Below are 26,581 nucleotides of genomic sequence, written 5' to 3' on the forward strand. Positions count from 1 at the left end.
CGGGATTCTACACACTGGAGCATACACACAGCCCCAAACAAATAGCTCACAGACCCCCCAGCTCCAGTACCAGCAGGCCCCGTCTTCCTGCAGCCTTCTTTGTGGGTGAGGAAAAAGGAAGAACTCAGCCCGGTACGGAATGGAAGCCTCAGAGAGGAAAGGTTTCTGGTTTGGCATGACCCTCATCAGCACCTCCACTTGGCTAGGTGATGTCCTCTGGTCAGGAGCCGGGGCCCCTCAGCAGGACTATGGAGGCAACTGACGATTTTACCACGACCTGGGGACCCTGGAGCCATGGAGCCTTGGGCACTGCCCACCTGGCAGAGCTGGACCCCAAGCCTGGGGGGTGAGCCGGGAGGCTCTGCCCCATGCCTTGCTGATACCCCAGCGGCGGCTTTGCAGGTTGGAGCACTGAAGCCAGAGGAGAACTCTGAACCTGAGGGAGCCCACAGCCCTGGGTCTGGGGGGGGACATTGACCCCGAAGGAGTGGAAACGGGGCTGCCCAGCTTGGGGGACCAAGCAATGCACTGCGACCCCGGGTGCTTACAGGTAGAGGCACCTCCAAAGGTAAGGATGCTGGGAGGGGTTAGGGGTAAGAGCGCTGGGGAGTTAGGGATGAGGACTCTGGGGGGGGGGGGATTGGGGTAAGGTGGTTATGGATGGCTGGGGTGAGATAGTGACCCTCCCCTGTCCACCAGCCTGGACTGTTGCCCATCTCTCCTCTTCTGGCCTGTCTCAGATCTAGTCTGGGGTCCCTGCTCAGGAACGGGGCTCAGTAACAGCTCGATAATGAGCTGTCTTTCTTCCCTTGGGGGCAGGAACCGCTTTTTTTACCACTTGCCTGTCCTGACTCGGCCTGTCCGTCTACAACCGATTCTGCTCTTCCCCTCCCTCTGTGAGTGTCGAGATTACCTGTCTCCTCCTCCCCCAATCTCTGTCCTTGGGGGCTGGAGGATATTGGGGGGGTTGTATGGTAGAATAGCAGATCGGGAGCAGCAGAATTGGGGAGGGGGTGTCAGTTCTGGGCTAAGCAGGAGGAGAGTTTGGGGAGTGTGAGCCCCTCCTGTATGATGGAGGATCTGGGACTCTGGGGCTGGGAAGTTGGGGGGGGGGACTTGGGCCCCTGAGGAGTTTGGAGGGTGGGCTAGAAAGAATAGGGAATGGGAGAGGGGCCTCAGGCTGGGCAGGGACAACTCAATACCCATTGCTAGGCCTTCTGGGCACCCACTGAAGGCCTGGGACTAGGGAAGAACCTTTTCACCTTTTCACCCCCATGTCTCATTAGACCATGGGCTGGGCATGAAAGAGTGGAGGGTTTGGCCAGGTGGTGAAGGGGTTTCTGAGGTGCTGCCCCACCTTATTCTCTCCATGTCAGGCCAAGCTGAGCATGGGTTTTTGGGGACAAGTCCCCTCTGGAGCTGCTGAGGGCCCTTGCTGAGCTGCAGCAGCGCTGTGCCATCCTCAAGGAGGAAAACCAGATGCTGGTGAGGCTTGGAGGCTGCTCAGAGGTGGGGGTGAGGGAGGGCAGCAGATTCTAACACCTCCCCAACCCTCTTGCACCAGTGACATCCCTCTAAGTCGGGGTGACACGAAGGTAACATGAGGTTAACTCCCAGAAAGGTTGAGCTCAGAACCCCACGGGGAGCCTAGAGCCTGAAGTGTGTGTGTGTGTGTGTGTGTGTGTGTGTGGTGTGTGTGTGTGTGTGAGGTGTGTGTGTGTGTGTGTGTGGTAGCGTGCACCCCACCTGCCCCAATCCTGGCTTGCCCCTTGCTAGAGAAAGAGCAGCTTCCCCGAGACTGAGGAGAAGGTGAGGCGGCTGAAGAGGAAGAACGCAGAGCTGGCGGTCATTGCCAAGCGCCTGGAGGAGAGGGCACGCAAGCTGCAGGAGGCCAATCTGAGGGTGGTGAGGACCAGCTGGGTGGCAGGGAAGAAGGGAGCCAGGGCTGTTAGTGGGGCCTGGGGCTTGGGAGCCAAAGCATTCCAGGCCAGGGGAAGGAAGGAGGTTTGGGAGCTGTCTGGGCAGGGAGCAAGGGGCGGAGCAGGAGCGGGCAGACAGGCGGGATGGGATGGAGCAGGCTTACACGTGCTGGAGCTGGCTGCGGCCTCCTGCTGAGCTCATCTCTGGGTGCAGAGCCCAAGGGGGCAGGGAGGAAGACCCATCACGGAGGCAGCCCCCACTTAGCAGCATCCTGGGGGACCTAGGTTAAGGGTTTAACTCTTTTAATCCTGCTTGAGGTTGGCTGGAAAAGGGCAAGGGCCCCCTTTCAAGATTCCAGCCTCCGAGGCCACCCTCAAGGGGTTCCTCCTTTTCCCCTCCTTTGGGAGGAGCTGCGGGGCGGGAAATAGACCCCAGCCCTGGGCTGACAAGCCTTCTCCCTCTTTCCCTCTTCTGGCCCAGGTGAGCGCCCCGGTAGCCCGTGTAGGGCCCAGCACCGAGTGGTGTCGGAAGGCGCTGTCCCGCCAGCGAGCCAGGGACCTCAGTGAGACCGCCAGTGCCCTGCTGGCCAAGGACAAGCAGATCGCCGGCCTGCAGCGGGAATGCAGGGAGCTGCAGGCCAGACTCACCCTGCTCGGCAAGGTGTGAGGCCCAGCTCAGCTCTGCCAGTTCGGGCCCCATGCCCTGCTGCTGCACGCCAGTTCAGGGTCCTGGAGAAGGTGGAGGAGGAGATGGAGGAGGAGGAGGGGGGATGCTAATGAGATGCAAATAAAGCGAGATGGAGGAGGCTGCTGGGGAGTAGGTTCCCCTGGCAACGGCCCAGGTGGGAGCGGGGAGATGAAGCCTGAACTAAGGTGGGTGGAGTCAAGAGTCCCCCCAACACCAGGGAATTTCTCTTCTCTACAATCTAGCCAGTGGGCAAGCGGATCTGTGTCTGGAGTCATTCCCAGTGCATCGCGTTTCACCAGCGTTTTTACCTAGATCCAGGGCCACAGCTATTTAGCTTCTGGTGTCTCAGTCTGCACACGGGGTGGCAGGAGCATGAGGTTGTGCATGCACACGTGTGCATGGCCAGGCGTGTGTGCACATTCATGCATCCTCCAGCTGGGGATGTAACTTGAGACTTGATGTCCCCTGCCCGGTCCCCCAATCTCAGGAGGGCCCCCAGTGGCTCCACTTTCGGGACTTCGACCGGCTGCTGCGCGAGTCCCAGAGAGAGGTGCTGCGTCTGCAGCGACAGATCGCCCTAACGTAACCTGAAGGAACCGCAGGCGCCATCCCGGCCCCGGGGTCCCAGAGCCCCCAACAGAGCTGGGGCACCTGCCCCCGGGGCCCCGGGAGAGGTGAGCGCCGGCGTCAGGGCAGGTGTGTGTGGTGAGCACAGGTGTGTGGGGCTCTGGGGTACGCCAGTGTTTTGCACTAAGAGTCACGATCCCCGATAGTTGCAATGCATCCTGAACTCGGGGATCCGGCCTAGCCTGGCCAGGGTCTCCCCCATCTAAGCTGCGGGCGCTAGTCCCTGCGTCGCGTCCTCCCGGGCTGGGCGCTCAGCGCGCTGGTGTCTTGCGGGCCCGCCCCGCCGCCCCTGCGGTGCCGCCAGTGGTACGGCCCGGCTGCAAATCCCTGGTTGCCCTGGCAGCCGCCCCGGGGCCCGGCCTGCTCCGCCGCCACCCGCGGCCACCTACTCGCGGGGACGCCCCCTTCAGCGCCCGCCTGGTCCTCCAGGCCCGGCCCCCTGCCACCCGTGGCGGCGCCACTCTGTCACCCCACTCCAGGTATGGGCAACCCTCCCTGCCCACCAGGTTCCAAAGGCTTGGGATCCCATCGTGGAACCCCAGAATTGGAGCTCTGGTTCTCCTGATCCTCTCCACTGCCCAGTCAATACCTAGCTCTGTCTCCTGGAAAGAGGAGTGGTAGGAGGGATGCCCTAGGAACCAAGGTCTCTGGGCTCAGATCTGCCCCTAAGCCTGGTATGGGAGGAGGGTTGCACCTCCCCACCAGTCCCGTCCTCCCTCAGAGCGGGCAGGATGAAAGGGTAGGGGGCAGCCTAGTAGGTGATCTGCTCAGCTTGCCCCTTGAATGGTCCAGAACCCCTGACTAGCAACTTCAGGCGCCCAGGCAGCCTCCTCATTCTTTGCCTCTTGCCTGGGACACTGGGACAGTGGCTGAGAGCACAGCCCCGGAGTTAAAAAGCTGGCCTGGATAGGAGTACCATCTCCCAGGGCACATTGGAGTCTCAGGACCTCAAGTTTCTGCGCTTCTACATCAGTTAGATAATGTGGGGGAGGAGGTGGGCTGACAGTACCCTACTCCTGTCCCTCTGGCCCTCACATCTCTTTGCTCACTGAGACATAGGGTGGGGACCTCCTCCAGGGACAGATCCAGTAGGGGCAGAAGGAGTGAGGCAGGCTGCCTTGGGTTCCTGTTCACCTCTGCAAGCTCCCTGTTCTTGGGCATCTCCAGGCCATAGTGCAGGAGGATGTGGAGAGCCCACCTGTGATCCAAAGGGAGCCAGAGAAAGAGCAGAGGGTGCAGCAGCTGGTAAGTTTCTGAGGGCTGGAGGAAACCCCAGGCTTGCATCCCACCCCTCCATCAGGAACTTTTGCTACCAATCCCATCCCCATCCCCATTCTACAGGAGTCAGAGCTCTGTAAGAAGCGGAAGAAATGTGAGAGCTTGGAGCAAGAGGCCCGAAAGAAGCAGAAGCGATGTGAGGAGTTGGTGAGTGCTCCAAGGTCTCCCTTCCCCTAGCTTTTTCCCTTCTGTTCTGTGAGGATCGTTCCCCTTTCTTGTCAGGTGCAGGCTCCAGGTGGGGGAGGAGGGCCTTGTCTGGAGCTTGGGGGTCTGTGTGGGAAAAGGAAGACTGTGGGTGGTGGGCATCCCCCCAGCTCCCATGATCTCTCAGGAGCTGCAGCTTCGAGAAGCCCAGGATGAGAATGCCCGCCTGGTGGAGGAGAACTCTCGGCTCAGTGGGAGGGCCGCGGAGAAGGAGCAGGTAGGACTGGGGGAAATGCTGTGGAATAGAGGGGTCTCCATGTACCCTGGCTAGCCTGGAGGGTGAAGGGACCTCCCGTGGGTAGGGAAAGCTGGTGGGCAAAGGCAGACACTCAGTGCCCTGCTGCACCCCACCCTCTCCAGGTGGACTGGGAGAACAAGGAGCTGAGGGACCAGCTCCTGGGGGTGACGCAGGAGAGGGACTTGGCCCTTCGCAAGAGCCAGGGTCTGCAGAGCAAACTGGAGAGCCTGGAGCAAGTGCTAAAGGTGAGAAGACTGAGCAGGTGTGGGGACATGGGACACAATATTCTGGGGCTCAGGGAGAAAGTGTTATTAATCCTTCTTGGAGCTCTGGGGCCTAAGGCCCAGTCCTGGCACCACCAGCCTCTTTCCTGCTTTGTGTTCAGATTTCTTTTAGGGGGTAGTCTTGGCTGTAGGGGAGGAGGTGCTTGTGAGAACTCAGGCCACACCCACACTGTGTGGGATAGGGGATGAATCCCAGAGCCTCTCATATGCAAGGTGTGTGCTTTACCATTCAGCCACATCAGCAGCCCTCAGTGTCTTCTTATTTGATAGTGTTTATGTGGAACCAGAGAAACTGAGGTTCCTTCCTCAGCTGTCTGCTGTGGAACCATGGCTAGGGGAAGCTCTGGTCCTGACCCGGGGGCTTGTGTTTCAGCACATGCGGGAGGTGGCCCAGAGGCGGCAGCAGCTGGAAGTGGAGCATGAGCAGGCTCGGCTCAGTCTGCTGGAGAAGCAAGAGGAGGTTCGGAGGCTGCAGCAGGTGGGCAGGAAGGAGGGAGGCAAGCAGGCAGCTGGGCCCAGCTTAGCCACCCACTCCTCCCAGAGCCCTTATTCAGCCCGTTCATGCCAGGCACTGGGGGTGGTGAGGACAAGTCTCTAACCAGATTCCTCTAAGCAAATCCTTGATGAGAGGCTGAGAGAAGCATAGAGGCAGGGGAGGGGAGGAAAGAGGGAAGGATCACTTTGGAGAAGGATGCAGGCTTACATTGCTTCAAGTCCAGAGAAAACCTTTCAGGATGGGGTACCAAAGGGCATATCCTACATACAGCAAGAGAAAGAGAGGTCTTGGGGTTCCAGATGGCATGGCCAGAAGAATGGATCCAAGAGGAGGTAGGCCAGAGCTGTCAGGCTTTTGGGACTGGACAGCTTGTGGGGATTTTGCTCTGAGCACGTGAAGCTATTGAAGTGCCCTGGCAAGAGGTCATTTGGCAGCAGATGGAGGATGGATGAGGGGAGAGAAGCTGGGGGTGGGGTGTTTGGGTTTAGGGCAGTCATAGCACTGTAGGTGGGAGGTGTAGCCACTCATGCAAAGAGTGGGGGACGAGGAAGCATGCAATGGGCACACTTCAGAATCAGCAGGCTCTTTGGGGAGGCTCTCTAGCCCAATACTCGCTCTGTACCCCATCAGCTGGGTAAAGCTTGGTGGAGATAGTGGGAATTGAAAGACAGAGGGACAACAAGTTTGAAGGAGGGAGGGGATCATGGTTCAAGAATGTTGCTCAGACATCCTAAGACAGCCCTAAGATGAGTCTGAAGTCACCTATGCAATCCATTGTGGGACAGAGGGGATTCCTAAAGAGAAAGCACATGGACTCTAAGGTGTGTACCCTAACATTTAAAAGAGGCAGAAGACAGAAAGAGCCCCCAGAGAGGTAGAAGGCAAAATAGAGCATGGATGTCCCAGAAAACGGGACAAGTCAGGCTAGCCTCTCCTGACTCCATTGCCTTCTGGCCTAAAGCAGGATTCCGAGTAGGGCTGGGGAGGGGAATCTGGGGAAGGAGCTCCTTTATTCTTCCATCCCCCTGCTTTTGTCCTTACTTCTGTTCTTTTCCTGTATCTCCATTCACCAAGCTACCCCTTTCCTCTGCAGGCCCAGGTAGAAGCCAAGAGAGAGCATGAAGGGGCTATGCAGCTACTGGAGGTAGGCCTGGCATGCTGGGAGGTAGGGGCGTGGGTGTGTGGGCAGGTGTGGGATTGCAGGAAGAGGCCCTGAGCACTTAGGGCCCTGGAGATCCCTTCATATTGCCCCCTTCACTGGCCTGTTTCTCCAGCCAGAGTGCCACTGGGCTCAGACTCCTGGGCTGAGAGGTCAAAGTCTTCTATTACTGTCCCCCGAGACTACCCTCCACCTGATGCCCTCTTCTATTTAGATCCTGCTCAGCGTTGGAGTAGACCGGGTAGCATTCATGTGGGCGCTTCTTTGGGTAATGAATCTCCTGGCTAAGTCTCTAACCTTTCTCTTCTGTGCTTTCCTTTTGGCCTCAGTCTACCCTGGATTCCATGCAGGTACAGCTTCCTTCCCTCCCATCATTTCTCTAGGGGGGCTGATCTGCATCTCCTCCCTTGGGGCAGAGGGGTTCCAAGTCCTCTTGTTGGGCCAAAGAGGGTGGTCAGTGGGTAGCAGAGCTGAGAAGCTTTAGGGGAGTGGGGTTGTCCACAGCCGCCCCACAGCCATCTCTGTGTCTGGCACACACAGGGCCCACCACCTCAGGAGCTTAGCCCCTCAATTCTCCCAGAGGTATTTCCCTCAGCTTAACCCATGACCCCTTTAATATAAGTCAGGGGCTTGCCCCAGCTATTGGCACTTTCCTGAAGCAAGGTTGAGAATAGTCCCATTTCTGTCACTGAGATGTCCTGAGCTTCTGTGTGGGAATTCTGCAGGGACCTTTCTGTGGGCAGAGATTTGGGTCACTGACTGTGGGAGGGACACAAATCATGGAGCTGAGAAGATTCCTGAGGTGATCTGGGGTGCTAATGGGGGCGGGCCTGTCCTTTTTGGCCTAGAAAGCATCCAGAAGCAGGATCTGTGCACTGTGGGACTGGCTCCAGCCCCTCTCTGAGGAGGGAGATGCCCTTTAGCCCAGGGCTTCTGTTTTGATTTGGGCCATACCTGGCAATGCTTGGAGGTCCCCGTTGACAGTGCTGGGGACTGTGTCTGGGATGGAATCAGAGCCCTTTGAGCCATCTCTTGGCCCTCAGCCCAGGCATTTGCAGGCAATGGGTACTGGTAAACGGTTGATTCCCAGGCTCGGGCACTAACAGAACCCTGGTGTGGGACTGTGTGGAGATGGCACAGGTTGGGTGGGGCAGTTTGCCAGGCCTGATGGCTCATGGTGGCTTGTGGGACAGGTCCGGGTTCGAGAGCTTGAGGAACAGTGCCGCAGCCAGACTGAGCGCTTCAGCCTCCTGGCGCAGGAACTCCAGGCCTTCCGCCTACACCCAGGCCCCTTGGACCTGCTTACCTCTGCCCTGGGCTGTCCCACCCTTGGGGACCACCCACCACCCCCCTGCTGCTGCTCCACACCCCAGCCCTGCCGGGGGTTAGGCCCCAAAGGTAAGATGGGCCCCAGTGATATTATCTGGGAGTTCTCCAGACTGAGGTTTTATAGGAAGCAGAGAAGTCTAGCAACTCACCAGAAGCCACACAGTGAAGGAGAGCCAAGCCTGACTGGAGCTTGGCTTTAGGGAAATATGTTCATGTGGTTGTCTTGTAGTATTACTCTTCTCTCTTCCACCTGGGGCTGGTTGGTGGCTCAGCAATGTGGGCTTTTAAGGGACAGATGTGAAGGTGTCCACTCCAGTTACTTAGGATTCTGCATTTTTGCACACCATGGAAACCTTTGTGGGCCAGACTTTTGTTTGTTTCCAAGTAAATATTATTCTGAACAAGCTGCTCCAAGGGCCCTGTGAAATAATACATGCAACCCCCCCCCCCCAGTAAGGAGGAAAACTTGCCATGGGAGGTCTGAATACCCCACTCCCACCCCAGCCTCTGCCCTCTTCCTCAGCCCTCTGAAGCCCACCTGGTATCTCTCTTTAGATGACATCCCCCCAGGCTCCCCCGGGCGATGCACTCCCAAGTCTTCTGATCCTACACCTGCCCATGCCACAGCAGTCCCTCGAAGAACATCCAAAAAGACAGAGTCCCTCTCCAACTCTTCTCGCTCCGAGTCTGTCCACAACAGCCCCAAGTCTTGTCCTACACCTGAGGTCAGTTCTAAGCTGGGGGCCCTGGAGAAGGTGGGGGTTTGGGGGCCAGATTTCTTCCAGGTAGTCCCTGCTTTCCAGGACCTGCTTCAGGCTTAAGTCAGGGCCAGCCAGCCCCACCCCTCTGAGGCCTACAGTGGCCCTGGAGTCCTGGGCAGGCTGGAGGGAGACACTTTGGCGCCAGCATACTTATAATGAGACTATTCACAAGAGCAGAGCTGTGGCAGAGCAGATGGTCGTGTGAGAAAGAGCACAGGGTCCTGGAATGCTAATCCCACTTTGTCTTAGACAAACCACTGTGTGGCCTTTAGTTTCTTGGCCTAGATCTAGGTGGTAAGGACTCCATGAAACACACACACACACACACACACACACACACACACACACACACACACACACACACACACACAGACTGTGTGTCTTATTCAGTGTAGTGCACACAGGATGGTTAGTATAGAGCAGTTACTATAAGTCCATCACTTACAACTCTTCCCAAACCTTCAACCCTCTGCTTCCCTCTAACCTTGAAAGTGGGATAAATCTGGAGCAGCTGCCTTCCAGTCAGCAACCCTCAGTATCTGCTGCCCCCTAGTGGAATTGAACAGTGGCGGCCTGAGGTGGGACTGCCCTGTCTCCAGTCTCCAGAACCTTCCATCCTCACTCCCCTCCCTTCCCCTTCTTTCCCGTCAGAGTGCTTTGCTGCATTTAACTGGAAGGAGACAGCGTGCCCTTTGGAAACCCTTTGCTTTGGCCTGGCAGTCTCTGATGGGGGAATGGGTCTGATGGATTGGGCTGGTGCAATGAAAGACCAGGGCTTGGGGAGGGCCCTGTGCATCTCCAGTGACCCCACCTGGGACATCAGGGCTCTGTCACCTGTGTAGACTCAAGTGCTGATTTAGAAAATGATAGTGTGGTGCCTGAGTGCCAGTACAGCAGATAAGGCACTTGCCGTACACATGGTTGATTCAGGTTCGATTTCCTGGCATCTCATCTGGTCTCCCAAGTACTGCCAGGCATGATTCCTAAAGACAGAGCCAGGAATAATCTCTGAGCACTGCTAGGTAAGGATTAAAAAGAAGGAAGGAAGGAAGGAAGGAAGGAAGAAGGAAGAAAGGAGGGAAGGAAGGGAAGGGAAGGGAAGGAAGGAAGGAAGGAAGGAAGGAAGGGGAGAAGGAAGAAAATGTTGGTTGATCCCTGCCATTATGCCCATCCTTGCTCTACTCAAAGCAATGGATTCCCCTCCTCCTGGTCAACCTGGAAGTCACCTGCTTTGCTGTGGGTTCTGTGTCCCAGGAAGAAACGGGCTTTTCCTATTTGCCCAGGTGGACACAGCCAGCGAGGTGGAGGAGCTGGAGGCAGACAATGTCTCCCAGCTCCCAGTTGTGCCAGAAGGCAGCAGAGGAGGATCCAGGATCCAGGTCTTCCTAGCACGCTATAGGTGGGTCTCAGCCCTCTTCCTCATTTTCCCAGTATTTGGCACAGGGGTAAAAAGGGGGAGGATCTTTTGAACATGTGAGGGGGGTTTATGATAAGTCCAGCTATAATTGCCTGATGGACCCAGTGAGTACACCACTGGGCTGATGGTGGAAACTGAGGCTCCATCTAGGCCCAGTGCAGCAGGGGGAGACAGATTAGAGGTGAGTGGCATATCAGTCGTATTCTCCTCTGTGCATCTCCCAACAGCTACAACCCCTTTGAGGGTCCCAATGAGAATCCAGAGGCTGAACTCCCACTCACAGCTGGCGAATATATCTACATCTATGGCAACATGGACGAGGACGGGTTTTTTGAAGGTAGGAAGGCAGTGGGGAATATTCTGCCCAGTCCCTTGTTTTGAAAAGCTCTTTTCCTCAAAGTATGTCTATGCATCCTTCCTTCTCCTCTACATGCTCCACCCAACTCAGCCTTCCAGACTCAGCTTATAGGCACTCTCAGGGGCCAGAGACTTTGCTTCCCAGTCAGGACAGTCTGATCCATCCCTGACACTACCTGAATCCTTGAGTGCATCTGAATATTCAAGCAGGCGTAGTCTCTGAGCATTGCTGGTTGTGGCTCTAAAACCCAAACAAAGAAATCTATAATGAAGAGTATAGAGAGATCTGGGAGGCAATGGGGAGAGGGTCTGGGGGAAGGGGGTAGTTAGCCTGAGTGGCCCCAGCAGACAGGACAAGACCTCTCCCCCTGTCCAGACAACAGACAAAATGTCCCTGTGAATAGAGGCTCATATTGCTTTCATGCTGCTCAGTGGGGCAGGTCAGGGTTTGCACTCGTGACAGGCCAGTTGCAGCAGAGACCTGAGGCTAGACTCTAAGTGTGGGTTGGAGGAATTAGGCTGGTAGCTTGCAGCAGGCAGTCCATAGCTTTCAACGTAGGGAAGGCATCCTGCAGCCCTATGGAAACTAGGATGAAGTATGAGGTGTGGACAGGACAGGGTGAGGACTAGAATGGAGTAAAGGCATGTAGGAAAGAAAATAGAGCTCCTATTTGTGGGGGAAGGCCTACCAGTGATGTTTGGTCCTCTGGGCTGGATGGTTGAGCACTAGGGCCTGAGGATGCAGAGCTATTTTGGCCCTCAGAGCTGGGGGCCAGCAGGACTACCCTGATGATGCTTGGGGGCTTCTAGGGCTACATCAGAAGTGCCTGAAAGACCATGTAGTACAGGGGATCCAAACAGGGCTCTGCACAACTGAGCACCCAGCCCTGACTCCTGTAGTCTCTCCCTGAATCTCCTTTTCAGAGCTTTTGCTTTTGGTGCCAGGGATCACACCACCAGGTCTCACACACACACACAACTCACACCCCTACTCAGGCCCTATGCTGGCACAGGGGCCTTGGACAGTAGACATGGTTGAGCTCTGAAATCTAACTGGTCCTGTGTGTGTTGGGGGCTCCTAATTTGCCCATGTTGGGGATCCCGCCTAGAAGCACCAACAGGCATGTCTGGGCCAGAAAATAAAAGGTGCCCATTCTTGTGGTGGTGGTGGTGGGGAGCCCAAGTCCTAGAGTCTAGGTCTGATCTAGAGGCTCAAAAGTTTTGAGTTGATAAGCCAGGTCCCCAGCAACTGTTTAGCTTATCTTTCCTGAGCCTGCTATTTGAGTAGCTGCTGGGAATGATTGGAAACAGCTAAGCTCCCCATAGGGATAGATAATAGAGCAGGATTAAAAAGCTCCTGGAAAAAACAGCTTTTTAATGAAAACAAACAGAAAACACTACCGCCATTTTTTCAGAGTGCCAGAAAATATAACTATTAATTAATTCTAAACGATTAGAATCTGAACTGTGCAACCTGGGATAGATTTAAAGGTTTATAATGACTGGAGGAGGCTGTATCCCTATTGAGGGCTGGGTTCCAGGGTATACCCTACAGTGTTCAAGACTTACTTCTGACTCTGTGCTCAGGGGACTATATGTGGGATTGAATTGGGGTGAGTTCCATGTAATGTAAGAATATTATTCTTAATCTGTTCTCTCTGGTTGGTGATTGGCTGTGTGTGTGTGTGTGTGTGTGTGTGTGTGTGTGTGTGTGTGTGTATGTGTGTGTGTGTAGCGGCATGCACATACTCTCTTTCATGCCACACACTCCAGCCCCTTGAACCATCTCCCTGGCCTCCCTCACCCCCACTTACCATCTGTGTTTATGATGCTTCCTACTTTTAGCATTGTTTAGTCCTAGTTCCATTAATTTCCTAGGGCTGCTGAACAAATGGCTTCCCTGCTCTGAAATCTGCAAGTCTCAAATCCCTCTGGGGGCTCCATGAGAGCTTGCATGTCCTGTCTCCGTCCGTTTGTGGAGGTTCCAAGTGTTCTTTGCCTTTGGCCACATCTCTCTGATCATAGCCACTCCCACAACATGGCCTCCTTGTGGTCTTTGTCTCTCCTCTGCATCTCCTGTAAGGACACTTGTCATTGGAGTGAGGACCCACCCAGATAATCTAGGATGATCTCATCTCAAGCTCCCTAACTTAATTACATCTGCAAAGATGCTTTTTCCAAATACAGTCACGTTGCCTAGCCCCAGGGGTTAGGACAGGCACACAATTTTTGCAGCCAAGGCTCAAGCCTCTGCAGTACGACCATGAGCTCATAATTGAAATTCCAAGAGAAGCTTCTTTGCACTACCCCACCCCCACCTCTTTTCTTATAACATAAGCAGAGGGTAGTTGTGGGGCTGTCTGTACCTCAGGCCTACCTGCAATGCTCTGGAGCCCTAAGCCCCTACTTTTTCTTTGTCCCAGTTAAGGCACTGAGGCCATCAGCTCTCCATCCTGAGGAGTCCCCTCCTCCTCCCATATGAGCAGAGATACCACACAGTTTCTTACCTTTTTGACACCCCTTAAACAACAAATGCTTTGCTACACTTTATTGCCAGATGTACCAGGGAGACTGGTACACTTGAACTCACCTATGGAGTAGCTGGGTTCATAATCGTTATGTACCCAGACCCAGGCTTGCCATGAGGCCCAATCCCTCCTCCATCCCATGGTGCTTCTTTTTTCTGGCATATGTGCTTTTTACCTGCAGAATTCTTTCCCTCATCTCACCTGCTGGTTGCTTCTCTTGGAAGAGCTGTGTTTTTTTTTTTTTTGGGCCACACCCGGCGGTGCTCAGGGGTCACTCCTGGCTGTCTGCTCAGAAACAGCTCCTGGCAGGCACGGGGGACCATATGGGACACCGGGATTCGAACCAACCACCTTTGGTCCTGGATCGGCTGCTTGCAAGGCAAACGCCACTGTGCTATCTCTCCGGGCCCGGAAGAGCTGTGTTTTTATTGTGGTGCCCTGCTCTGCCTCTTCAGGATCAAGCCTGCCTTAGGAGCCTGCCCTCAGTAGAATTTGTTTTTTTAGGAACTTCATTTCCCTTCAACTTTTACTTTTTTGTTTGTTTATTGGCCTCACCTGGCAGTGCTCAGGGCTTACTCCTGGCTCTGTGCTCAAAGATCATTCCTAAGAACTATATGGGGTGCCAGGGATTGAACCTGGGTCAGCCACATACAAGGCAAACCACCTACATACTGTACTATTGCTCCCGCCTCTCTTCACAGCTTTTTAAGTTTCATGTTTTTGTTTTTGGGCCACACCCGGCAGCTATCAGGGGTTATTTTTGGCTCTGCGCTCAGAAATTGCTTCTGGCTTGGAAGACCATATGAGATGCCAGAAATTGAACTCAGGTCCATCCTGGGTTGGCTACATGCAAGACAAATGTCCTACTGCTGTGCTATCTCTCCAGCCTAGCTTTTTAAGTTTTAAATGCACAGGAAAATAAAAAAAAATCTACTGAGCACTTATCTATTCATCAGATGAGATTCTACTCTAGTTTTCATCTGCCATAGTTCATATCCATTTGGAGGCACAAAAAGAAAACTCATTACAAAGCAAGTTGTAAGTCTGGGAATGTGGTAGAGCACCTGCCTGTGTGTGAGGCCCTGGGCTTGACCCCTGACACTGCAGAAAACAAGCAAGGAAAGAAAGGAGAGAGGGTGGGAAGGAGGGAGGAAGGAAGGAAGGAAGAAAGGAAGAGAAAGAGAGAGAGGGAGAGAAAAAAGAGAGAGAAAGAGAGGGAGAGAGAAAAGGAGAGAGACAGAGAGAGAGAGAGAAAGAGAGAGAGACAGAGAGAGCGCTAAGCCTGCATACTTGCATTTGTGTCTCTTCTTTGGGCCATTTTCTGACTCTGCTCAGCAGACCATGTGGTCCTGGGGGTTGAGCCCAGAACTTCCACAAGTTCACACATGTAAAGCATGCGCTCCAGTCCTTGGAACCATCCTCTCACTCCACTATTATCTTATTCAAGCACTGACAGTCACTGTTTGAGGCAAATGCTCTACCACCCCACTAACTTCTATACTTGTTTGGTTTTTCTTCTCCTCTGTCTCCCTCTCCTTCCACCTATCAGGGGAGCTTATGGATGGTCGCAGGGGTTTGGTCCCTTCCAATTTTGTGGAACGTGTGTCCGACGATGACCTCCTGACGTCCCTTCCACTGGAGCTGGCTGATTTGTCCTACAGTTCCGGCCCAGAACTCAGTTTTCTGAGTGGGGTCGGCGGTGGCAGCAGTAGTGGGGGCCAGAGCAGCGAGAGCCACAACCAGCCCAGGCCAGAAGATGAGGCTGGGGGGAATGCGCTCAGTTTGAGCCCCCCACCCGAGGGCCTGGGAGAGCTCCCAGCTGTGCCTTACCCCTGCCACCTATCGGTCATCAAACAGCTGGCCCACAGCGTAGTGCTGGCCTGGGAGTCACCTTCTGAGCACGTAGAACTACAAGGCTACCATATCTGTGTGAATGGGGAGCTTCGTCAGGCCCTGGGGCCTGGAGCAGCCCCCAAAGCTGTTCTGGAGAATTTGGACCTGCAGGCTGGACCCATTCATATTTCCGTGCAAGCCCTCACCAGTCGGGGCAGCTCCGATCCTCTGCGCTGCTGCCTGGCAGTGGGTGCCAGGGCTGGGGTGGTACCCAGCCAGCTGCGCGTGCATCGGTTGACAGCCACATCTGCAGAGATCACCTGGGTGCCCAGCAATAGCAACTTGACCCATGCCATCTACCTCAATGGGGAAGAGTGTCCCCCGGCCCGCCCCAGCACCTACTGGGCCACCTTCTGTCATCTGAGGCCAGGCACACTCTACCAGGCCCGAGTAGAAGCTCAACCCCTGGCGCAAGTATGCTGGGAGAGGCCAGAGCAGCGGGCTGCCACCCTACAGTTCACCACACTCCCAGCAGGTATGCAGATGCCTGGCACTGCAGGAAACCAGTCTCTGGGAGAAGGGGAAGACCACTGTCTTTGGCATTTTCAGGGAAGGGGCACATCTGGTTGGTTTCTCTGCATGACTGGGTCTGTCTTTATTTTTTTTATTTTGGGGGTTACATCCAGCAGTGTTCAGGGCTTACCCCTGGCTCTGTGCTCAGGGCTGACTTCTGGTTTGACTCAGAGGACATATAGGGTACCAGAGATCAAATCTGGGTCAGATATGTGCCCTACCCACTGCACCATCTGTGGTTCCCCCTGACTGGGTCTTGGGCCTTCCTTCCTTTAGGGCCCCCAGATGCTCCCCTGGATGTGCAGATTGAGCCAGGACCCTCCCCAGGAATCCTGATCATAAGTTGGCTTCCGGTCACCATTGATGCAGTTGGCACCTCCAATGGTGTCCGGGTCACAGGCTACGCTATCTATGCAGATGGACAGAAGGTACGGCCTGGGGCTCTGCCCCCTATGCTGGGGGTTCTCTTTGCAAGGCTCAGAGCCTCTGGTGCTGGGGATCTATGTAGTAGATGTATTAATGGCACAGAGAGCATGGGCTTTGGAAGCAGGTGGTGGGATTCACTGGAATCCCTCACACCCTGCAATGGGAAGCCCCTTGGCCAGGAGGATCAGTGACATGAGGCGACAGATTCTGTGCTAGCCAGGGGAACATAAGGCAGTGGGTGCTGTGCTAACCAACGGTTGGTCACTGTATCCTCCCTCCCGGCCAACTCTATCTCCCTTTCCTGTGTGACAGCTCATGGAGGTGGCATCACCCACTGCGGGAAGCGTGCTGGTGGAGTTATCGCAGCTGCAGCTGCTACAGGAGTGCCACCAAGTGACTGTGCGCACCATGTCACCTCATGGCGAGTCAGCCGACTCTGTTGTGGCTCCTGTGGGTCCTGCTCTGGCTGCGGCCTGCCTGCCACCCAAGCTTGCCTGTACCTCTCCACGGCCCGGCCCGGAGGCCCGAACACCCCGTGTTCCAGCCTCCCCTGGCCCTGGAGAGCCCAATTCTCCTCTCCAACATCTTGAACCCCCTGGAACTCGAGACTCCTCAGGGGGCCTCCCTGCCAACCTGCCCAGTGAGGTGAGACCAGAAAAACCCTCAGAGGAGCACCCAGCACCTCGCTCCCAGGTATTGGGCTCGGGGATGGGGACAATGATGGCTGAGGGAGGGGCCTGGGGCTTGAACCTTTCCTCAGGGTCTGCCATTGCAGGGGGAAGCCAGGCTCACTGTGCCAGAGACCTCAGAGGACAGAAGAAACTGTGAGCCAGCTCTGGCCGAGAGACTGCCTGGGCCTGCAGCTGCCTCTCTGGCTGAAGAGAAGGCCGAGTGGATGGAGGAAGAGGCCTGTCGGGCCTCCTGTTCCACCCAGCAGGAGTCCTGTGCCAAATCCTGCCACGAAGGAGACACAGGGTCTGAGTTGAAGCCCAAAGCTGAGGTATGGGGCTGGGGACCTGAGCTCCCTCAGAGAAATCCGTGCCAGCCCAGCAGGGTCAACTCTCTGACTATGATATTTCTTTCCACTTCCCAAGTTTCCCTTTGCTTCTTGCTTCCTATCTTTCTATTTTTTAAATTATTTTATTATATTTTTTACTTCCGGGTCATACTCAGCTGAGCTCAGGATGCTGGGATTCAGACCTGGGTCAACTGTGTGCAAGGCAAACACCCTTGCTGCAGTACTATCCCTCTGGTTCTCATGTTGTCCCCTATTGAGGCTCACCGGTCTCTTCTGGCCAGGCCCCACGAGAGCCTGTATCTACCTTGGCCCTTACCAACTTGCCCTCTCTCTTCTCCAAATTGTTTCTTGCAGGGGGATGATGTCACAGAGCTCAGGGACCATCAGGTAACCCCCCTTGTGGACCATGACCGCAACTCAGATCTCTCAGACATCCAGGAGGAGGAGGAGGAGGAGCTGGGTTCTAGGACTAGTTCTTTCCAGAAGCAGGTCACTGGCAACAGCACCAGGGAGGAGGGGGCCAAGGTAATGGGGTGAGAAACTGCTGGGTGGGCCCTAAACCTTGGGGCTCAGAGGCCTCCGCCCAGGTGACATCAGCTATGCCAGCGGCCACCGCTGAGTACCAGCCATGGACCAGTGTGGCCTGGTCCTTGTCTGAAGCAGACATAGGAAATGACTTGGAACTGGCCTCGAATCTGGGGAGAAGGCACAGGAAAACGAGTTCTTGTATGGCCAGTAGGTGCCACACCCTTGCCATCTGCGTCCTCGCACTGGCAGCTCTGGGGAGGGGGTGGCTTGGCCTCTGCTCTGGGCCCTCCTGGGTTCCTTGGGTGTGTTCACTCAGTCTTTAGCTTTGCTCTGGATGTGCTGTGTTGTGTTGGGCGGCTCCTCTCTTTTCTTCCTTTTGGAGGAAGCAGAGGGAAGTGGATGATAGGACTGCCTGCAGCCTCTGCCCTCATTTGGGGGCAAAGGTCACAGTTATCTCCTCTTTCCATGGACCTCTCTCCCCTGCTGCTCCCTACCCAGCCCCAGCCTGACCCCTTCTGTGAGACTGACAGCGACGAGGAGATCTTGGAGCAGATCCTGGAGCTGCCCCACCAGCAATTCTGCAGCAAGAAGCTCTTTAGCATCCCTGAGGAGGAGGAGGAGGAGGACCAGGAGGACGAGGAGAAGCCAGGGGCAGGCTCTTCCCAAGACCCTGGCCTGCCTGAGCATTCAGTGGAGGGGCTGGGTGTTGACAGAGGTTACACCCTAGGACCTGGACCAGGTTCCTTTTCTCCGAAGCCCTGCGGGGCTGGGGATTGCCTGGAGGATGTGTCCGGAATAGCTGAGGAAAGTAGCCGGAGGAGAAGTGGCTCGCCTGAGAAACCCCCAAATCGCAGGCGGGCTCCAGACCCTCGTGAACAGTGCAGTCGACTTCTCAGCAATGGGGGCACTCAAGCCCCAGGCCGATCAGGCTCCATGCGGGAGAGGGGCGGCCCCACTTTGGGCGAGGGGACCAGGGGCAGCCTCGAGCCTGGTGGGAGAGGGCGGCCTGCCCCTTCTCGGACGTGTTCCCGTGGCCGGGCCCCAGTATCTCCCCTGGCCAGCTGCCTCTCCCCAAAATGCTTGGAAATCAACATTGAGTATGATTCCGAGGACGAGCAGGAGGCAGGTGGCGGGGGCATCAGCATCGGCAGCTCCTGCTCTCTTGGAGATGAGGAGGCCTGGGCCACAGCCCCCGTGGGAAGGTCCAGGGGTGCTCTGAAGGCCAGCTCAGCCCCCAGCCCCAACCCACGCCTCCCAGCCTGGGAGAAAGGGGAGCCAGAGCGGAGAGGCCGCAGTGCCACTGGCCGAAACAAGGAGCCACCCTCCCGGGTCCGTGCCCACCCCCAACCTGGGCAGCCCCCTGCCTGCCGCTGCCTAGTGGCTCTGCTTGTTGCCCACCAGATACTCCCATTCCACGCTGCTGTTGCTGCCGCCTCCATCCGCAGAGGTGGGGCTGGGCCTCTGGGCGCTCTCACCTGCTCTTCCCACCCACATTCCACTGCTTCGCTGCTTTTGTTGGTGACCAGAACTGGGACGCACAATATTCTGTTTCCTTAGTGGCCAGTGGCTGCCAGTCAGCCCCTGCCTTTGAGCGGGGCCCTTTTCCTCTGCTTAGTTAGTTCCATCTCCAGGACGCTGCCCAGTGTTCCCCAGCCCTGACATTCGGAAGAGGCTGTCCCAGGCCAGCACTAAGAACCACCCTAGGCCCTCCTCCACACTCACCCCATGGGCAGCCTGAGTGGGGACCTCCTTCCTGTGGGGCGATGGCTCCAGCGAGGTTGGGCCCAGGCTCCAGGAGAAGAATGTTGTGTCCCGGCTCTGCTGCTGCTATTTCTGTTGCTGGGACAGAGCTGGGGGACTGTGGGGACCTGCCTTACCTTGGCACCCCACAGGGATGGGGCATCACTTCTGCCATCTGTTGCTCTATCTTTGCAGGCAACAGAGACTGGGGATTCCAGAGGGCAGGACAGCTCTGGGCGGAGGGGCCCTCCTCAGAGAGCGGGTCGGGCCCCCAGACTCAGTGCCCTGGAACTGGGTGAGCGAGCATCCGATGGGAATTGGGCTGGACTGGGCAGACCTTGCCCATCCCCTAATGAGGGCTGATGGTCGTTGGTTTCCCCTGACTCTCTCCACAGCTCCTCCTAGGAGCTCCCCAGAGGCTGTGATGGTTCACCGGGATCTGCCTGTTCGGCTCTTTGTGGCTCTGTTTGACTATGACCCTATGTCGATGTCACCCAACCCAGATGCTGGGGAAGAGGAGCTCCCCTTCCGGGAAGGCCAGATTCTGAAGGTGACCCATCCCCACTGGCCCTCCACTGGCTCTGGAGATGACTTAGTCACACAACCAGATGACCCTGGCTTAGCTACTTGTGTGTGACCTGAGTAAATGAACTGACCCCTCTGGGCCTTAGTTTCCTCACAATGGAGGCAAGATAGCATCTAGTTTGCATGGTTGGGGATTCAGTGATTTCATGCTCACAGTGCTTACTTGTCTGGACCTAGCGCAGACATCTACTTCCATGGTGTTGCTACTGTCAGCTGGTCTCTGAGAATTCAGAGAAAGCTTCTGCTATTCTTTTGTGTGTGTGTGTGTGTGTGTGTGTGTGTTTTGGGTCACACCCGGCAGTGCTCAAGGGTTATTTCTGGCTCCAGGCTCAGAAATTGCTCCTGGCAGGCACAGGGGACCATATGGGGCGCCGGGATTAGAACTGATGACCTCCTGCATGAAAGGCAAACACCTTACCTCCATGCTATCTCTCCGGCCCCGCTTCTGCTATTCTAAGGCTATGAAAATTTGATCTGGGGTCTCTGAGCACCTGGGACATGAACTTTCCTTGATATTGGAGATGATTCTAGGGAAGAACTCTACTATCTCTCTCTGAGCCTCATTCATTTTTTAAAACTTTATTTATTTATTTTTATAATTTCTTTATTTAACACTAATTACAAACATGATCCTAGTTGGGTTTCAATCGTAAAAAGTACACCTCCCTTCACCAATGCAACATTCCCACCATCAAAGCCCCCGATCTCCCACCTCCCCCACCCCCTGCCTGTATTAGAAACAGGCATTTTCTCTCACTCTACATTGTCTCTCACTACATTGTCATGGTAGTTGTTAGTGTCGTTCTTTTTCTAATTGTACTCACCACTCTTTGTGGTGAGCTTCATGTCCTGAGCCAGTCCTTCCTGCCTGCATCTCTGGGCATTATAACAATAATGTCTTTTGTTTTTCTTAAAACCTATAGATCAGTGAGATTATTTTGTGTCACTCTCCCTCTGGTTTATTTCACTCAGTATAACAGTTTTCATGTACATCCATGTATAGGAAAATTTCATGACTTTATCTCTCCTGATGGCTGCATACTATTCCATTGTGTAAATGTATCACGGTTTCTTTAGCCACTCATTTGTTGAAGGGCATCTTGGTTGTTTCCAGAGTCTGGCTATTGTAGATAGAGCTGCAATGAATATAGGTGTGAGGAAGGGATTTTTGTATTGTGTTTTTGTGTTCCTAGGATATTTCCTTAGGAGTGGTATAGCTGGATCATATGGGAGCTCGATTTACAGTTTTTGGAGGCATCTCCAAGTTGTTTTCCATAAAGCTGGACTAGATGGCATTTCCACCAGCAATGAATGAGTGTTCCCTTTCTCCCCACATCCCTGCCTAAACTTTATTTATTAATTGATTGATTGGCTTTGGGGCCACACCCAGCAGTGCTTAGGGGTTATTCCTGGCTCTGCACTCAAAAGTTGCCTTTGGCAGGCTGGGGGACCATATGGGATGCCGGAATCGAACCAGACCCCTCCCGGGTTAGCCGCATGCAAGGCAAATGCCCTACTGCTGTGGTATCTCTCCAGCCTCTCTAAGCCTCATTCTTGTCTGTGTCCTGTTTCCTGACCCTGCACAAGAAAGGGTCTGGTTTTGTGTCTCCAAAGACAGGGCAGAGCTGAGGCCCAGGAAGCAGGCTGAGCTAATCTTTGTCTCCAGGTGTTTGGAGACAAGGATGCTGATGGCTTCTATCGGGGTGAAAGTGGGGGCCGGATAGGCTACATCCCTTGCAACATGGTGGCCGAGGTGGCAGTGGACAGTCCCATGGGAAGACAGCAGCTGCTTCGGCGAGCTTTTGTGCCCCGAGAGGTTCTTGCCGAGGGCTCAGGTATGACCAGCTTTGTCTGTCTTCCATTTCCGGACACCCTGGTTTTATCTCCATGTCTGGAGTGATTGGGCCTCAGTGGACTGGAGTCAACAGAGATGAAGGTCTATGAGGCCATGGCAGGTGGGGTGGGACCTAAGGGAATCACTAATATTTAGGTAGAGATGGGAGAAAAACACCCCTTAGTGACTAGAGAGCAGGAACACTGACCCTGCCCAGAGATGAAACTGTTGCTACCGTTTCCCCTGACTCCTGCCTCAATTTCTCTTATATCTACATGTCTTCCTAAATCAGGAAAGTGCTCTTTTGTGTACTCTGCTGCCTGTACCTCTGGACCTCCCCCCAAGCCCCGCCGCTCCAAGAAAGGTAAGACTAGTAGGGGCCTGCATGGTTGTGTGCCTCTGGGGACATGTAGGAAGAATCATGTGTTCTGTGAAATTGGGAACAGTGGTCTTTTCTACCTTGGTTTCCTTCCCAAACCCAGGGGCTGGACTCTGCTTGAGCACCCCCATCACTCCTTCACAGTAAACCCCCCCCCCCCCCGCCCAGCCTTTGAGGTTACAGGGAGGGACAAAGGAGCTTATGTACTTTCTCTCCACAGCAGAGGCCCCTGGCCCTTCCCAGACCTCTACAGGTAAGGGGGCGTTTCTGAGCACGGAAACCACAGGAAGAGGAGGTAATGAATAGGGGCTCAGCAGGACTACAGCATGGAAGGTATGGGGTATGGGATTTGGAGAGAATCTGAGTCCCCCCACTCCTACCCCTGCAGGGCTTCCCCACCCCCCCACTGCCAGCCTGAAAGCACCGCACTCCATGGTGGCTGCATTTGACTACAATCCCCGGGAGAGCTCCCCCAACATGGATGCGGAGGTGAGGGCCTGCTGGAGCACAAGTGGAGGCAGTGTCCTCAGGACCTGACCCCTGATCCCTGGCATCTGACCCCTGATACCACCTTCTATGTTTTTCTCTCTCTGCAGGCAGAGCTGCCTTTCCGGGCAGGTGACATCATCACTGTGTTCGGGGACATGGATGATGATGGTTTCTACTATGTGAGCACACTGGGGGGGGTCCAGCTCTGGGCTCTGCCCCACTTCACTTGCTCTCTCAGACAAGAGGGGAAGGGGGGACCGAGCAGTCAGTGCCAGGATAGTGACATCTGTCCATCATCGACCTCTGTCCTGGCGTCACACACCTCTCCTCCCCAGGGGGAGCTGAATGGACAGAGAGGTCTGGTTCCATCCAATTTCCTGGAGAGGCCGGCCCCTGAGGCAGGTGACCTAGACCAGGACCAGGACAAGGAGCCCCGTCCACTGCATATCAATGGTCAGGTCAGTGACTGCTCCCCCCCCTCCAGTAGTCAGAACTCCCCCTGCTGGTGGACTATGTGGGAGAGGCGACTTGGGTGATGGCCTGAGTGGGAGCTGGTGCCTTACTGCCTGAGGGAGTCCCACCAGTATCTGGTCTAGGCCCCTTTCTGTAAAGGAATGCTGGCTGCCAGCCTTACCACAGCCTATCTGCCCATCTGCCCAGAGCAGAGAAGGAGACCCCAACCTGCCCTTCTGTAGCCCTTTTATAGCCTCAAATCATGGCTTCCTATTCTGCTGAGTCTTTTCATCTCCTAGATATTTTTGTTGTTGTTGTTGTGGTGGTGCTGGTGATCGAACCAGGTGCCTTCCACTGAGCTACTTTCACTTTTCACATGCCCTTTAAAGCCAGTTGCCCAGCCAGGCCTCGCTTCTGAGGTTCTTGTTCTTAGAGTTTGTTTCTCTTGGGGGGGTGGGGCGGAAGAAGGGTTTGTGGATTTAGCTCCAGCCTCATAGGCTAAGGAGAGGGCACAGAGGCACTTGCTCAGCAGGTAAGCTGGTGACTGGGCATGAACATATGGTGTGTCCGTAACCCTCTCCTCTCTTTGTCCCTGTTCTTCAGAGAGCGAGAAGGAGAAAAGTCCAGTGCTAAAAGGATATAGATATAGTAGAGCAACATGTAAGTGGGGAACTGGCCCTATGTCCATGTGACCCCTCCCACCTCAGCATCAGCATTAGCACATCTGCATTGTCTCCCTTGTCTTTAATATTTCAGCCCACCCTTTCTTTTCAGGGCAAGGCGGAGGGAGATCATGCCAGCTTTGGGTGCAGGATCCCACCTCCCTTCCTTGACTTTGGCACTGCCAACTGTCATAGGAAGACCTGTCATCTTGTAAATCATGTCACATACTAGCTGGCTCTTTATGTTCTGCAGCACACATGGCATAGAGACTATCCTGTTGACATCCACATGATGTAGTCATATGTGTACCACATTCATGTATGGTGATACTCTATGGTATCATAATACAGTAATTATTATTGGTGGCAGAAGGATGGCACTGATGCCACGAGTAATAATAGTCTTCCTATCCTTGTCCTTTGTGTCATGATGTATTAGGAGATAAGATGAATGGTTTTACTGCCAACTCTCTGTTAGAGAGAAGAAAAGGGGCACTTAAACATTTGTTATGGGCTTGTAGAAAGCCCCAAACCACTAGTCTCTGGCATGTTAGCTGTCAGCCTCCTCTCTTGGTTTCCCCAGCATCCTTCCTCCTGGGGTATTCTGGAATGACTCTGGGGGAGGGAAGGAGGGAAAGCTAAGTTGTCAGTAAATGCTCTGATGGTAGGTGCATGCAGGTCTCTGGGGCAGGCCTTTCCCATCACAGGGCTTTGAGGGGTGGGGTTGGGTAGACCTTAGGCTGGGCACTCTGTTTGCCTTTAATCTGGGCTCCATGGCTACCAGGAAGTGGCTTCCAGGTAGGCTGGAAGAATTGGCAGGCTGGGGTCCTGACTGAGCTGTGCCAGGCACAGAAGGACCATGGAGGGGAGGTTGTGGGAGCCTTCTGTGACTCCATGTTTACCCAGTGCCTAGAGGTCCCATTCTAAGTCTGCTGGGCTCCTGGCTCCCTGTGGCCTTCAGAGGCTGTCTGGCTGTCTTTAAGAGCCTTCCCCTGGGTGAACACTGGCCACATTCTCTGGACATTTTTCTGATTGGGCCAGAAGCTCCTGCCTGTGAGGTGGCAAGGGGACAGAGGACAGCCTTTGAGTATTTCAGGTGCTTACTATCTTCTGGGGAGATGGATGAAAGGGAGTATCATCCAATGTCATCATTGACTTCTAAGTAGCCTGCACAGTATCTGCAGTGAGCCCTGGAGAAGTGGGGAGTGACCAGGGCCCAGGTTTCACAGTGTTCCTGAATTCAGCATCCCTATGCCTCTCTGTTCTAAGTGGGAGCAAAGGGGCTCTGGTTCTCTCCAGGGTTCAGGGACATGAAGTGAGAAGTTACCTGAGGTGGGAGCATGAAAGGGTGCTGCCCTTACCTCTTTTCTTTTGCATTCCAGGATTGGAGCAGCACAAAGCTAGGGCACCCCACGCCCCAAGGCTGGCCCTATGTCCCTGACCCTGACAGCATCTCCAGGATTGAGCAAGGGCGGGCACAGGGCACAAGAGAGAAAGTCCGAGGCCTCTTCTCCAAGGGGAAGCAGCTCCTCCTGAAGCTGGGCTCTGGGACAAAGGAGTGACTCCACAGAGACCCTGAGACCCATGTCCTGGCTGGGTGGGCAGCCCCCACCAACGATCTTCTGAGTTAACACTGTGGCGTGTGGATGGGAACCAGAGACTCGGTGAGGATCAGATCAGATGGGTCCTTCGGGCTGAATCCTCCCAGGGGGGCAACTTCCTTTAAAAGAAGAGGGAACAGAGCCTCTAGTGACAGTCACCTGGCCCAGGACTAAGAGCCAGGACTTTGGACCTCCGAGCCTGGTTTCCTACCATACAGTGCTAGTGCCCTCTGAGGCTCTCCGAGTCCCAAGTCGGGGCGGGGGAACCTGGAGGAATTCTGGGGATAAAGGAGACTGTACCCTCAGATGGCACTGGCCACCCTGAAGGCAAATTTTTGCACTGGTGTCTCCTGAACCCCATACTTCGAGAGGAGGGAGGAGCTGGAGTCTTCCAAGGTCCTGCCCTTCTCCCGGAGGACGGGGACGGAGCCATGTATATATGTACATACTCAGTGCCTCAACCAGCTTCCTCCATCTCGCTTCCATCGCCGACCCGAGAAGGAGCAGGCCATGCCAAAGCGGGCCCATGCCCGCCCTCATAGTGCTCCCGCCAGCCCTACCACCCAGCCTCCTGGTCCCAATGCTCCTCACCCCCCACCCAGAGCCCCGGAGCCAGTGGGCAGGAAGCAGGAGTTGGGTTTGCCTTATTTTGCTCATCGGATTCAATTTCTCTTTTGCATCCATTTCCTCTGGCCCCAGTGGGACTGGTGGGGCTGGGGGAAAGGGCAAATGATGCAGCTATTTTCATACATTCCCTGTTCCCTGTGGACCTCATGTCCCTCATCTGCCCTCCTCACCTTCCTTGGGGCGAGTGTTTGCATGTTTTCTTCCTGTGGTGGGAGATGGTTTGTCTGGAACTCCACCCCTCCCCTCCCCTTGGTCTCCAAGGATGTGGAAGAGTGGGGGCATTTGTTTAAAAAAATACATTTTATTATAATAAAAATTATATTTTCACAAAACGTATGTGGGGTTCTGCTTGGGGTGAAGGACTCCTTGGAGGGTTGGTTAGACAGGACTTGACTGTAGACTCCAGAAATTCCATCAGAGGGTGACTATTTATAAATAATAGGCTAGTAGATGAATGGATTAGAACAACCTAGAAATTGGGGCCAGAGCAATAGTACAGTGTGTAGGGCACTTGCCTTGCTCACAGCCAACCCAGGTTTGATCCCAGC

The 26,581-nt window shown here is 54.8% G+C and overlaps 1 protein-coding gene and 1 pseudogene across 1 annotated transcript; both read left to right on the plus strand.

The window, feature by feature from the left end:
- Nucleotides 1-139: 139 nt before the first annotated feature.
- Nucleotides 140-1,485, plus strand: LOC125995885 (peripheral-type benzodiazepine receptor-associated protein 1-like; annotated as a pseudogene).
- Nucleotides 1,465-26,365, plus strand: TSPOAP1 (TSPO associated protein 1). The gene is given in 31 exon segments (XM_049771229.1): nt 1,465-1,485; nt 1,777-1,905; nt 2,401-2,580; nt 3,095-3,187; nt 3,189-3,281; nt 4,402-4,479; nt 4,576-4,659; nt 4,844-4,933; nt 5,077-5,199; nt 5,612-5,716; nt 6,828-6,878; nt 7,223-7,243; nt 8,087-8,291; nt 8,778-8,947; nt 10,267-10,382; nt 10,628-10,737; nt 14,835-15,653; nt 15,968-16,119; nt 16,430-16,810; nt 16,878-17,117; nt 17,490-17,660; nt 18,162-18,992; nt 19,599-19,698; nt 19,799-19,953; nt 21,655-21,823; nt 22,115-22,186; nt 22,422-22,454; nt 22,590-22,690; nt 22,798-22,869; nt 23,026-23,148; nt 25,188-26,365. Coding segments are annotated over 31 exon segments (5,253 nt in total). The 5' UTR covers nt 1,465-1,479; the 3' UTR covers nt 25,368-26,365.
- The last annotated feature ends 216 nt before the right edge of the window (nt 26,366-26,581 follow it).

This window comes from Suncus etruscus, chromosome 1 (genome assembly GCF_024139225.1).
Source record: "Suncus etruscus isolate mSunEtr1 chromosome 1, mSunEtr1.pri.cur, whole genome shotgun sequence".
Taxonomy (NCBI): domain Eukaryota; kingdom Metazoa; phylum Chordata; class Mammalia; order Eulipotyphla; family Soricidae; genus Suncus; species Suncus etruscus.